At 63.0% G+C, this 14,061-nt stretch overlaps 1 protein-coding gene and 1 pseudogene across 2 annotated transcripts; one reads left to right on the top strand and one right to left on the bottom strand.

Moving 5' to 3' along the window:
* Positions 1-5,367: 5,367 nt before the first annotated feature.
* LOC306954189 (NAD(P)(+)--arginine ADP-ribosyltransferase 2 pseudogene) lies at positions 5,368-6,315 on the top strand (annotated as a pseudogene). The gene has a single exon. The product of its transcript is annotated as an NAD(P)(+)--arginine ADP-ribosyltransferase 2 pseudogene (transcript).
* Positions 6,316-10,712: 4,397 nt separating this feature from the next.
* Positions 10,713-11,760, bottom strand: LOC306954313 (neuronal acetylcholine receptor subunit alpha-10-like; the record flags this gene model as incomplete). Its single annotated transcript, XM_079545378.1, has 2 exons — positions 11,241-11,760; positions 10,713-11,170 (listed from the first exon to the last, which is right to left on the bottom strand). The coding sequence occupies exons 1-2, from the start codon at positions 11,746-11,748 to the stop codon at positions 10,713-10,715; spliced, it is 966 nt and encodes a 321-aa protein (XP_079401504.1). The 5' UTR covers positions 11,749-11,760.
* Between the last annotated feature and the right edge of the window lie 2,301 nt (positions 11,761-14,061).

Raw genomic sequence — 14,061 nt, 5'->3', positions numbered from 1 at the left:
GACCCAGTTCACTCAGCCTTTCTCCATAGCAGAGATGCTCCAGGCCCCTCCCCATCTTGGTGGCCCTCCGCTGGACTCTTCCCGAGAGCTCCCTGTCTGTTTTGTGCTGGGGAGCCCAGAACTGGACGCAGTGCTCCAGATGAGGCCTCAGCAGGGCAGAGCAGAGGGGGAGGATCACCTCCCTCGACCTGCTGGCCACGCTCTTTGCAATGCACCCCAGTAAGCCATTGGCCCTCTTGGCCACAAGGGCACACTGCTGGCTCATGGCCGACCTGTCGTCCACCAGGACACCCAGGTCCCTCTCCGCAGAGCTCCCCTCCAGCAGCTCATCCCCCAACCTGTACCGGTGCATGCAATTATTCCTCCCCAGATGCAAGACTCTACACTTGCTTTTGTTAAACCTCATCCGTTTTTTTCTGCCCAGCTCTCAGCCTGTCCAGCTCTCGCTGAATGGCAGCACGGCCTTCAGGCTGTCAGCCAATCCTCCCAACTTCGTATCATCACAAACTTGCTGAGGGTGGCCACCATCCCCTCATCAAGGTCATTGATGAAGACGTTGAACAAGACCGGACCCAGCACAGACCCCTGAGGAACACCGCTGCTTACAGGCCTCCAACCGGACTCTGCACCGCCAACGACGACCTTCTGCGCTCTGCCAGTCAGCCAGTTCTCAGCCCACCTCACTGTGCACTCATCCATCCCACACTTGCTCAGCTTTGTTATAAGGATGTCGTGGGGGACAGCATCAAAAGCCTTGCTGAAATCAAGGTAGACTACATCCACTGCTCTCCCCCCATCCACCCAGCCAGAGACAACATCATAGAAGGCCACCAGGTTGGTGGAGCACGACCTCCCCCTGGTGAACCCGTGCTGACTGCTCCTCATCACCTCCTTTTCTCCCAGCTGTCTGGAGATGGCACCCAGCACAGCTGTTCCATCACCTTTCCAGGGACAGAGGTGAGGCTGACTGGCCTATAATTGCCTGGCTCTTCCTTCTTGCACTTTTTGAAGCCCGCAGTGACGTTGGCTCTCCTCCAGTCTTCAGGCACCTCCCCCGTCCTCCAAGACCTCTCAAAGATGACAGAAAGCGGCTCAGCAATCACCTCTGCCAGCTCCCTCAGCTCCCGTGGATGAATCCCATCGGGTCCCATGGATTGGTGAACATTGGTGTTGCCTAGGCGCTCCCGGACCACCTCTGCCCTGACTGCAGGGAGGTCTTCCATTCCCCAGATCCTCTCACTCACCTCCAGGCTCTCGGATTCCCGAGGGGGAGCTTTTTCACTGAAGACAGAAGCAAAGAAGGCATTCAGTATCTCCGCCTTCTCAGCATCCCCCGTCGCCAGCACAGCCCCGTCACTTAGCAGGGGAGCCACATTCTCCCTCGTCTTCCTTTTACTGTTAACGTACTTAAACAAGCCTTGTTTATTATCCTTTATCCCCTTCGCCAGATTCAATTCCAGGCTGGCTTCAGCTTTCCTCGTCGCATCCCTGCAGGCCCTGACAACGTTCCTGTATTCCTCCCAAGTGCTCAGACCCTTTTTCCACATTTCATGGCCTTCTTCTTTCCTTTGAGTTTGTGCACGAGCTCCTTGCTCATCCACGCAGCTCTCCTGCCACCCTTTCCCGATTTCTTCCTCACAGGGACGCCGACCCTGAGCTTGGAAGAAGAGCTGCTTAAATGCCCACCAGCTCTCACAGGCCCCCTTGCCTTCCAACACCCACAGGATCGCTCCAAGCAGGTCCTGGAAGAGATCGAAGTCGGCTCTCCTGAAGTCCAGGCTAGCAATCCTACTTTTTGCTTTGCTTCTTCCACTCAGGATCTTGAACTCCACCATCTCGTGGTCACTGCAACCCAAGCTGCCCCCGACCTTTACTTCCCTGACAAGCCCTTCTCTATTAGTGACAATAAGGTCCAGCAGTGCCCCTCTCCTCGTCGGTTCCTCCACCACCTGCATCAGGAAGTTGTCTTCAACACATTGCAGGAACCGTCTGGACCGCGCATGCCTGGCCACATTGCTTTTCCAGCAAATCTCTGCATAATTGAAGTCCCCCCTAAGCACCAGCGCCTGGGATCGTGACGCTGCTTCCAGTTCTTGGGGAAGGCCTCATCAACCTCCTCCTCCTGATCAGGGGGCCTGCAGCACACTCCCACGACAGTGCCAGCCATACCAGCCCGCCCCTTGATTCTCACCCACAAGCTCTCCACTGCTGCACCGCTCTCCCCCAGGTGCAGTTCAATGCATTCTAGCTGCTCTAAGGATGTGGATGTGGCCCAGCCCGGAGCCCCTGCTCTGCCGGCAGCAGCCCCCAGCGCCCTTCACTCCCTGGGGCTGAGCAAGCAGAGCCCCACTCAGGCTTGGATCTCAGAGCCCCACGGAGCCTTCAGCGCCCCTCTGCTCCCACACGGAGCTCATCCTGGAGCTGATGCAGGAAAACCAGGCAGCCTTGGAGCACTGCTGCCAACTGCTGCGGGCACTGCTGGACTGTGGGGTCTGCTGGGACCTCCAGGGAGCCTCCAGCACAGGAGCCCCCCAGGATCCATTTGTGCATACGGATGGATGTCCTTGGTAGTGGGATGTGGCAGCTGCTGAATGGCGTCACAAAGAGAGAGATGGACAATAATAAGGACACGGATGCAGACAGGGATGGGGGAATGAGCAGGGACAGAAATGGGCGCGTAGAAGAGGAAGCTGATGGGAGCGCCCCAAAGGAGCTGGGCCTGATGGAGCCAGGCAGGAGCAGCCACGGGGCAAAGGGCCCCTTCATCTCCTCCGTCTTCTGCTGCTGGACGAGCCCAGTGAAAGCAGCACGAAGCCGCCCCAGGCCCCACTGCTATCCATGCTGTCCCTGGGATCCCTGGTGTCACGGGGTTCACTCGATCGATCTGTGCCTGTGACAGGGGGGCTTTAGGGCCCTGGCCCCCCAGCCGGCCCCACAAAATGGGAAGGGAAAAGGAAAAGGGGCAGGGAGATGGGAGCTGGGCACGAGGAAGGAGGAAAAGAAACTGCGGCAATGACCTGTGGAGGAAACCTTCTTTGACTGACTGTGGTGTGGCAGTGCAAGATAACACAATACTGTACAATGTGATTGACATGGGGACTAAGAAAGCAAAGAAGACAGGAGAGAGAGAGTTCCTGTGACCGAGGCAAACCTGAAGAGCTTGGAACGGCCAGGAAAGCACCTCCAGCACCCACTGCCATCAGTAAGAGACCAACCCCCACGAAGGGCCAGATCCCGTGGCTTCCCTGATGTACAGGGATGGGCACCTGGACTTGGAGCATTTGCACTTCAACTCCCGCAGCTCTGCATGGTGTTATGATGGGGAATTCTGAAAACCAGAACACATAAAGCCATGACAACCGGCTGCATCTTCTTTCTTTCCTTCTCTTCCTCTCCCTCCCTCTCCTCCCTCACGAGCCCTGGCCTGGCACACAAGTGGCCACTCTCATCCCTCACACTCCTGCAGAGCCACAAACAGAGCCAGGGCCAGAGCCAGCCCTGAGCCCCAGCCCTGAGCGCCCCAAAGGAGCTGGACCAGAGCGTCCAGATGGAGGCAGGTGGGATCAGCCCTATGGATCCGTGCAGAAACATCCGTGTGTGGATCCATGGACACCAAGCCGAGTGGTGTGGTTGACGCAGTGGAAGGAAGGGATGCCATCCAGAGGCACTCCAGCAGTCCTGAAGGGGGGGCCTGGCAGAATCTAATGAGGTTCAGCACAGCAAAGTGCAAGGATTGGCATTTGGGCCGGGGAATCCCAGCATCCATACAGACTGGAAGGAGCCGCCCTTGAGAGCAGCCCTGCAGAGAAGGACCTGGGGTCCTGGTGGATGAAAAGCGGAACATGAGCCAGCAGTGTGCATTGCAGCTGGGAAAGCAAACGGGATCCTGGGCTCCAGCAGCAGAGGGGTGGCAGCAGGGACAGGGAGGTGATCGTCCCCCTCTGCTCTGCCCTCGTGAGGCCCCATCTGCAGCACTGCGTCCAGGGCTGGAGCCCCCAGCACAAGAAAGACAGGGAGCTGTTGGAGAGGGTGCAGAGGAGCCACAGAGATGAGCAGAGGGCTGCAGCACCTCCCTGCAAAGACAGGCTGAGGGAGCTGGGCTTGTTCAGCATGGAGAAGAGAAGCTGCGGGGTGACCTCAGTGCAGCCTGCAGTGCCTGAAGGGAGCCTGCAGACAGGAGGGGAGTCAGCTCTGTGAAAGGGGAGATGGCAGCAGGACAAGGGGAAATGGTTTGGAGTTGAGGCAGAGCAGATGGAGGTTGTTTAACAGGACATGATGATAACGGTGATAGCGCAGTGCAAAGAAATGTCTTTGCTCTCACAGCCTCTGCTCAGGTCTGCTGCTATCTCAGCCCTCTGGAACGAGCCCCCAGCAGCAGTAGCACTGCTGTGCTTTAAGCCAGCAGCAGCTCTGCAGCACTCGGCTGTTTGCTCACTGCCGCACTGTGGGTTTGCGGTGAGCATTGATGCAGACAGAAGTGTGAAAAGTGCCCAGGTGAGAGGGACAGTTTGGTGAGAAAAAGATGACAAAGGAAATAAGATGTGTGACGCAGAAAGAAACACCTCAGCAGATGCTGCTGGGGGGGCACAGCCCGTCCCCCAGGGCCAAGTGCCCAGCTCACAGCACGGCGCCCTGTGCTGCAGGATCTGCCTTGGGCCTTTGGAGCAGCCGGCCCGGCTCTGTGCCCTGCAGCTCCTGCTGCAGCCCAGACTCCCCGCAGGCAGAGCAGCCCTTACGTTGTCGGAAGCCCCGCTCGCCCCAAACACAACACGCGGCACCCGACCGGCTCCTAGGAAGTCCATCAGCTCCATCCCACCCAGCCCAGCTCAGCGGGTCCAGCGCCAGCTGCCGGGAGCCCCTCTGCACCGAGGGCTGCGGAGCCAGAGCCGCTCATCTCAGCGCCCGTGGGACCGCGAACCACACGTGCACCAAGGCCAGGGGGATGGCTCAACACGGACATTTCCTGGGGGAAGTCCTCGCAACCACTTGGCCACAACCGGGCAGTTTGGGGTGCTTGCGGGTGAGTTACGCAGGGCACGCGGGCTGGGGCTGCTCTACAAAGTCGGAGCCCAGCTCCGGGTGTCCTGCAGCTGCATCACGCCGTGGGTCCTGCCTGAAGCAGAGCAAAGGTAACAGCGTGCTGCAGCTCCAGGGCTGCTCCCGGCTGCTGGGCTGCGCTGGGGAACCTTCTTGTCTGCAGCAGGGAACGGCAGCCGTGGGCCGGAGGCCGGGGGCAGCGGGGGGGGGGCAGAGCCCAGCAGCCCTGGATGGGACGCAGGCTGGGGTGCTTCTCTGTGCTGTCAGGGGGGGTCCGGAGGGTCCTGAGGTCCCTGCGATGCATCTGCTCCGCTTCTCCCTGCAGCCCCCGCCGCCGCTCCCCGCAGCCAGCTCCCACTCATGGAGCTCCTCGCCCTGTGCTGGGTGCTGCTGGCCGGCACCTTGCTCAGCACGTCGGCCGCCAGCAGCGCCCTGCACGACGGAGACCTCGACCCCACGGAGATAGAGATGGACGTGGCCCCCGACTCCTTCGATGACCAATACGACGGCTGTGAGGACAGCATGTGGGAAGAGCTACAGGAGGTGAACCGTTCAGAGTTCGGCACGAATGCCAAGTATGCAGGCACCTGGAGGAAGGCAGCTGCGGAATGGCAGAAGCGCTGTGGCTGCCACACTCAGTGCCCACAGCTGAGTCAGGACCTGGCCATCGCCGTGCTGGCGTACAGTGCTGCAGGTGGGATGTACAAGAGGTTCAACGCAGCCACACGTCAGGGCGGACTCTCCCACCAGCACTACATGCAGTCGTATCACTTCAAGACGCTGCACTTCCTCCTGACCCAGGCGCTGCAGGCTCTGCGAAGATGCAATCCCAACCAATGTTACAACGTCTACCGCGGCGTGCGGGGCATCCGCTTCACAGCCGAAAAAGGCAAAACTGTGCGCTTCGGCCAGTTCACCTCCACCTCCCTAAACAAGAGTGCTGCAGAGGCGTTTGGGAAAGATACTTTCTTTGAGATCAAGACCTGCCATGGTGCCCCCATCAATCCGTTCTCCTTCTACCCCTCTCAGGATGAAGTCCTCATCCCACCCTTTGAAGTCTTTGAGGTCACCGACTTCTCCACCGACGATGGCAGAAACCAAATCAAACTCGTCTCTAAAGAGACGGAGAGCAACTACAACTGTGAGCTTCTAAATGACCAGGGTGGGCAGTGGGGTCGGGGCCACCAGGAGGTGGGGCTGGGGCTCAGCCGTGGGCCGGCTCTGCCCCCCCTGCCCTGCCCCAAACGTGCCAGACGGGGATGGGGGCACAGAGGGTGACCCCATGCCAGCAGCTCTGGAAGGAAGGGGACGGGGAGCGTGGAGGCGAAGGGAACATCTCAGTTTGTGGGGAGTGGGGACCTGGGGAGGTGGGGAGGTGGGGAGGTGGGGAGGTGGGGAGCTGGGGCTGGGGGGTGGGGAGATGGGAAGCTGGAGCAGCTTAGAGCTCTGCGAAGCTGCGGGGCTGTGCAGGGGCAGGGCAGCAGCAGAACCCAAGGGTGGGGATGGGGAGAGATGTGCGCCCAAGGGCCGGCGGCGTGCAGAACTGTGCTGCTCCGTGCGTGTGCCGGAGCCAGGCTGCGCCTCATCCCACAGCTGGTGCCCTCTTCTTCTTTCTCGCATTAAACCTCGAGCATCAGCACGTCGGTGCCGTGTGTGTGGCAGGGCTGCGTTCCGGTCCCGGCGGGACCTGGGAGCGTGTGGGGACCCGGGTCTGCCCGCGATTGAGGCGGCCGCGTGGGCCCCGGGCTGTGGGGCGGCTCAACCCGCAGTGCTGCCCCGATCCCGCTGCGCGGTGCTGAGCGCTGCGGGCCCCAATGCCGTGCGGCCGAGGACGGGTCCGGAGGTGTCGCAGCCGAGGCCCTTCGCTGGGCACCACGAGGGCTTCCGGGCCCCAACCCACAACAGCGCAGACCGCTTTCGGAGAGGATGACTCGCGCTTTTCACGCCTTGCGGAGAAGGCTGCTTCCTGCGGGGCCGGCCGCGCTCTGCACGGCTCCTCCGCCGCTGGGCTCTGCCCCTCACGCCGCCTCGAGCCCTGCAGCTCTCCGTGCTCAGCTCCCCAGCCCCCTCCCACAGCCCGCCGCGCTCCCCAGCACCGGCCGCATCCTGGAGCCGAGAGCCCCGCAGCCCCCGGGCCGGCTGGTGGCGAGGGGCTGCGGGCTGTGCCGACGCGGTGCAGCGTGGCACCGCGCACAGAGCCGCCCCGTGCCCGTGCAGGCTGTCCCGATGCATCCCTCGTGCGCCTGCAGCTGCCTGCCTGCACGGCTCTGCCGCTCGCAGCTCGCCTCCGTGCCCGGCCGTGGCTGCAGGGACCGGCACGGCATCGGGCACCCGCCGGCCTGGCGCCAGCACGGGGTCTGCCGTGACCCCGCCGAGGCCGGAGCCCCTTCGCCTGCGCCGAGACCCCAGAACGCGGCCAGAGCCCTAAACGAGCACCCAGCAATTAGCGCTGCCAGGAGCTCTGCGGGCGCTTCTGATGGTCGGCGCAGAGCTGCTACCTGCGCCGCCCCGCTCTCGGGGCTCTTCTCATCTGCGGGAAGGAGAAGGGCTGGGCTCGGCAGCAGGGATGGGGGTGGCAGCAGCGCCCCGCTCCCGCCCCGCTGTCCCTGGCGATGTCCCCCCGCAGCGCCCCCCCAGCTCTGCTGTCCCTGTCCCGCTGCTGTTCCCGCTGTCCCCACTGCTGCGCGGCGCTGCCCAGCAGGCGCCGGGGGCCCTGCAAGCGGAGCCGCCGAACAGGACAGGGGCCGAAGCAGAAGTGCCTGCTTGCTTTCTGCTTGCTTTCATTCTGCGCACTCTGGAGGTGCTGCGGTGAGGCCGCGGCCCTCTGCTGTCCTGCAGGAGCAAAGCCCCAGTGCGGGGCAATTCCTGCAGCCCGGGAGCTCCAGGGCCAGCAGGCGGGGAGGGGCTGCGGGGTGGGTTTCTGAGAGCCCGGTCCCCGTGTGCCACAGCTGGGGGCCTGCAGGAGCTCAGCTGGCAGTGCCAAGAGCAGAGCGGGCCACGTTCCTCCTGCGCAAGCGACGGAGCATCACCGGAGCACCACGAGTGGAGGAGCATCGCTGTGATCATGGAGAGCCCCACTGGCATCCCTGGTCCCCCAGTTGCTGCTGCTTCCTCCTCCTCTTCCTCTCTCTGCTCCTTCCTGGATCCCTCTCCCGGCACACTGGCAGTGTTGGTCACCCGTGTCCCTCTGACCACACTGGAGCCAGAGCCAGCCCTGTGCCCCAGCCTGGAGCCCCTGCTCTGCCGGCAGCAGCCCCCAGCCCCCTTCACTCCCTGGGGCTGAGCAAGCAGAGCCCCACTCAGGCTTGGATCTCAGAGCCCCACGGAGCCTTCAGCGCCCCTCTGCTCCCACACGGAGCTCATCCTGGAGCTGATGCAGGAAAACCAGGCAGCCTTGGTGCACCGCTGCCAACTGCTGCAGGCACTGCTGGGGCGCTGGGGTCTGCTGGGACCCCCAGGGAGCCTCCAGCACAGGAGCCGCCCAGGATCCATCTGCGTGTATGGATGGATGTCCTTGGTGCCGGCACGTCGCAGCTCCCAGGTGGGAGCATCAGCATGGACAGTGGCGACGCTGCTCGGCCACAGCCGTTCCCCCACCTCTGCAGGTCTTGGCGTCAGGGCCGTGGGCCAGGGCTCCGCTGGGGTCGTGGGCGCAGCCCCGGCCGCTCGGGTCCCCCCGCCGCCGCCCCTCCCCGCTCCGCGCCCCCTGCCGCCCTCCTCCCCCGCGGCCCAAAGCAAAAGGCACCGGGCGTGTCGAGGCAGCGCCGGGAGGGGACGAACAACGGGAGGCGGGGAAGCGGCCGGCAGAGCGCGGAGCGCCGCCAGCCCGGGAGCGCAGCCCGTCCTCGGTGACCCTCCGTTGGGACGGGGGCGAGCATCGGAACGGAGAAGGAAGAGAAGCGGAGCTGCTGCGAGGAGATGGAGCGTCCGTGCTGGCGCGGAAGCGGAGGGAGAAACAGCGCTGCTCGTCGGCGCGGGGAGATTTGCTCGTGCTGCCGCGCGGGGACGGACGGCGCTGAGCTCCGAGCGGGGCCGCGACCGCCGCCCGATGGGGCGCAGCCTTTCCCCCAGCGCCAGCCGGCCTGCCGTGGTGCAGCGCCGCGCCGCGTGGAGCCTCTGGGTGCCAGCGGAGAGCAGGGCTCAGAACTGCCGCGAGGGGCTGTGGGGCCGTGAGGGGCTGTAGGGCAATGACAGGCTGTAGGGCCATGAGGAGCTGTAGGGCCATGAGGAGCCCTAAGAGGCTGTAGGGCCATGAGGAGCTGTGGGGCCCCGAGGAGCCATGAGAGGCTGTAGGGCCATGAACCTCCGCCCCACCTCTGCTGCTCTGGGTCGAACACCCCCATGGACCCCAGCTGCGCCTCCCCCATTTGGCCCTCCAGACCCTTCCCCATCTCCGCAGCCCTCCTCTGTCCTGTCCCACACTCTGTGCAGGTGCAGAACTCGGCGCTGCTCCTGTTGAGCTTCGTGCAGCTGGCGATTAAGTGACTTGATGTCATTACTTGATAATAATGATGACAGTGCAGCGCAAAGAAGTGTCTTTGCTCTCACAGCCTCTGCTCAGATCTGCTGTTATCTCAGCCCTCTGGAACCCGCACTGAGCAGCAGAAGCACTGCTGTGCTTTAAGCCTGCAGCAGCTCTGCAGCACTTGGCCGTTTGCTCCCTGCCCCATGGTTGTGGAGAGCATTGATGCAGACAGAAGCGTGAGAACTGGTCAGTTGAGAGAGATCCTGCTGGAGTGGGAGGGGGCGACTGGGACCCCAGGGAGCAGCCGAGGAACCCCCAGCCCAGGAGCCCCCTGGGATCCATGTGCACATACAGATGCATGTCCTTGGTACTGGGAGGTGGCAGCTGCTGGAAAGGGACACAGGCATGGATGTGGACATGGATAAGGATGTGGATGTGCCCCAGCCCTGAGCCCCTGCTCTGCCGGCAGCAGCCCCCAGCGCCCTTCACTCCCTGGGGCTGAGCAAGCAGAGCCCCACTCAGGCTTGGATCTCAGAGCCCCACAGAGCCTTCAGTGCCCCTCTGCTCCCACACGGAGCTCATCCTGGAGCTGATGCAGGAAAACCAGGCAGCCTTGGAGCGCCGCTGCCAACTGCTGCGGGCACTGCTGGACTGTGGGGTCTGCTGGGACCCCTAGGGTGCCCCCAGCACAGGAGAGCCCTCAGGATCAATTTGCACATACAGATGAATGTCCTTGGTACTGGGATGTGGCAGCTACTGGAGAGGGGCATGGACACAGATATGGACATAGATAAGAGCATGGAGGTGAACACAGGGACATGAGCATGGACACAGATGGGCGCAAACGCACTGAAGCTGATGGCAGTGCCGCAAAGGAGCTGGGCCACAGCGACCTGACGGAGCCAGGCAGGAGCAGCCCTACAGGGTCCCGCTGGGGTCCCACAGCATTTTTTCTTCAAGTCGCTCCTGCTTGTTCTATCACTACACCCCCAAAGGGTTCCTGCAGCCTTGTTCTGCTCTCACACATCCGTACAGACACCCATGCGTAGACACGAGCACAGCCCCAGGGCAAGGCTCTGCACAGCCCGGGCAGGAGGTGGGACGCAGGGGATGCACTGCCAGCTTTATTCCCTGCAGTGCTGTCCTGGGCACGAGCTCCGTGGGCACCGTGGGGATGGGCTGGCCGGGGGCACCGGACGTGGGGCAGGCGTCAGGCGGCGTTGCCGATCACCAGCACGCTCATGAGGAAGACCATGAGGAAGAAGACCCACATGAAGAAGCGGTCCATCACCTTGGCCACCTTCTTCCACTCGGCGGCGTGGCGCTGGGCGGTGCGGTGCCGTCGGAAGACGCCGGCGATGTACCCCACGCTGCTGAGCACCGCGCGGTGGTGGCAGAGGCAGCGGCTGTGGGGGCACAGCCCCGGCTCCGCGCCCTCTCCGGGGGGGTCCCTCGGCCCCGTCCCCCCCGTCCCCTCTCTCTGGGGGCGGCCGCAGCTCTCGCCCACCTCGCAGACGCAGAGGGCGCGCGCCAAGTGGTGCAGGATGAGGCGACGTGCCCAGGGTGGCACCGGGCGGGCGCCCGGCCCGCAGTGGTGGACGTTCATGATGAAGATGGTCAGAGAGGTGGAGGCGGTGATCATGGTCATGGTGGCGATGTAGTACTTCCCTATGGGGCAAGAGGGGCGATGAGGGGTGCGGGTCTCGGCGCCGGGCGCCGTCGCCCTCCCCTGGCTCACCGATGAGCGGCACGCTCTCCGAGGGCGGCATGCTCTCCGCCACCAGCAGCTGGAACACGGTGAGAGCCAGCAGCACCGTCACCCCCAGAGACACCTTCTCCCCGGAGTCGGCGGGCAGGTAGAATCCCAGCGGTGCCAGGAAGGAGATCATGATGCAGGGCAGCAGCAGGTTGAAGATGTAGAAGGAGGCGCGGCGGCGGAGCAGCAGCGTGTAGGTGACGTCGGGGTAGGGCTCCGAGCAGCAGCCGTAGGTGACCACGTTGCGCGTGGCCGGCATGCCCAGCACCTCCCACTCCACGTTCTCCACAAAGTCGGTCAGGTCGCCCGTGTCCAGGCGGTTGCGGAGGTCGATCTGGTTCCCGTTGTAGGTCCAGGAGCCGAAGGTGAGGTGGCACTGCTGCCCGTCGAAGGGGAAGTAGGAGACGTCCACCTTGCAGGAGCTCTTGGTGATGGCGGGAGCGTCCCACATGATGTGACCGTCAGAGCGCAGCACCACGTTGGTCTCCATGGAGCCACCGAAACGCTCGTTGGCGCTGGGCGGGGGGGCCAGGGGGATGGGGGGGGGGGGGGCTCCCAGGCTCCCAGGTGCTGCTGCTTCCTCCTCCTCTTCCTCTCTCTGCTCCTTCCTGGATCCCTCTCCCAGCACACTGGCAGTGTTGGTCACCCGTGTCCCTCTGGCCACACCGGAACCAGAGCCAGCCCTGAGCCCCAGCCCTGAGCCCCTGCTCTGCCGGCAGCAGCCCCCAGCCCCCTTCACTCCCTGGGGCTGAGCACCGGTCGACGGGGGCGAGCGTCGGAACGGAGAAGGAAGAGAGGCGGAGCTGCTGCGAGGAGATGGAGCGTCCGTGCTGGCGCGGAAGCGGAGGGAGAAACAGCGCTGCTCGTCGGCGCGGGGAGATTTGCTCGTGCTGCCGCGCGGGGACGGACGGCGCTGAGCTCCGAGCGGGGCCGCGACCGCCGCCCGATGGGGCGCAGCCTTTCCCCCAGCGCCAGCCGGCCTGCCGTGGTGCAGCGCCGCGCCGCGTGGAGCCTCTGGGTGCCAGCGGAGAGCAGGGCTCAGAACTGCCGCGAGGGGCTGTGGGGCCGTGAGGGGCTGTGGGGCAGTGACAGCAGCTGCTGGAGAGGGACACAGGCATGGATGTGGACAAAGAAGGACATGGATGTGGACATGGATAATCACAGCATGACAGAATTGTAGGGGTTGGAAGGGACCTCCAGAGATCATCGAGTCCAACCCCCTGCCAAAGCAGGTTCCCTACACCAGGTCGCACAGGTCGGCATCCAGGCAGGTCTGGAACATCTCCAGAGAAGGAGACTCCACCACCTCCCTGGGCAGCCTGTTCCAGTGCTCCGTCACCTCACTGTACAGAAGTTCTTGTGCACATTGGTGCAGAACTTCCTATGCTGCAGTTTCCGGCCGTTTCCCCTTGTCCTGTCTCCACTCACCACTGAAAACAGTCCGGCCTCGCCATTCTGCCCCCCCCACACCTCAGATACTGATAGACCTGGATCAGGTCCCCTCTCAGTCTTCTTTCCTCAAGGCTGAACAGACCCAGTTCACTCAGCCTTTCTCCATAGCAGAGATGCTCCAGGCCCCTCCCCATCTTGGTGGCCCTCCGCTGGACTCTTCCCGAGAGCTCCCTGTCTGTTTTGTGCTGGGGAGCCCAGAACTGGACGCAGTGCTCCAGATGAGGCCTCAGCAGGGCAGAGCAGAGGGGGAGGATCACCTCCCTCGACCTGCTGGCCACGCTCTGTGCAATGCACCCCAGTAAGCCATTGGCCCTCTTGGCCACAAGGGCACACTGCTGGCTCATGGCCGACCTGTCATCCACCAGGACACCCAGGTCCCTTTCCGCAGAGCTCCCCTCCAGCAGGTCATCCCCCAACCTGTACCGGTGCATGCAATTATTCCTCCCCAGATGCAAGACTCTACACTTGCTTTTGTTAAACCTCATCCGTTTTTTTCTGCCCAGCTCTCAGCCTGTCCAGCTCTCGCTGAATGGCAGCACGGCCTTCAGGCTGTCAGCCAATCCTCCCAACTTCGTATCATCACAAACTTGCTGAGGGTGGCCACCATCCCCTCATCAAGGCCATTGATGAAGATGTTGAACAAGACCGGACCCAGCACAGACCCCTGAGGAACACCGCTGCTTACAGGCCTCCAACCGGACTCTGCACCACCAACGACGACCCTCTGCGCTCTGCCAGTCAGCCAGTTCTCAACCCACCTCACTGTGCACTCATCCATCCCACACTTGCTCAGCTTTGTTATAAGGATGTCGTGGGGGACAGCATCAAAAGCCTTGCTGAAATCAAGGTAGACTACATCCACTGCTCTCCCCCCATCCACCCAGCCAGAGACAACATCATAGAAGGCCACCAGGTTGGTGGAGCACGACCTCCCCCTGGCGAACCCGTGCTGACTGCTCCTCATCACCTCCTTTTCTCCCAGCTGTCTGGAGATGGCACCCAGCACAGCTGTTCCATCACTTTTCCAGGGACAGAGGTGAGGCTGACTGGCCTATAATTGCCTGGCTCTTCCTTCTTGCCCTTTTTGAAGCCCGCAGTGACGTTGGCTCTCCTCCAGTCTTCAGGCACCTCCCCCGTCCTCCAAGACCTCTCAAAGATGACACAAAGCGGCTCAGCAATCACCTCTGCCAGCTCCCTCAGCTCCCGTGGATGAATCCCATCGGGTCCCATGGATTGGTGAACATTGGTGTTGCCTAGGCGCTCCCGGACCACCTCTGCCCTGACTGCAGGGAGGTCTTCCATTCCCCAGATCCTCTCACTCACCTCCAGGCTCTCGGATTCCCGAGGGGGA

Source organism: Tetrao urogallus (assembly GCF_951394365.1).
Source record: "Tetrao urogallus genome assembly, chromosome: 1".
Classification (NCBI taxonomy): Eukaryota; Metazoa; Chordata; class Aves; order Galliformes; family Phasianidae; genus Tetrao; species Tetrao urogallus.
Note: the sequence above shows the minus strand (reverse complement) of the source record. Positions and strands in the feature narration are given on the sequence as shown.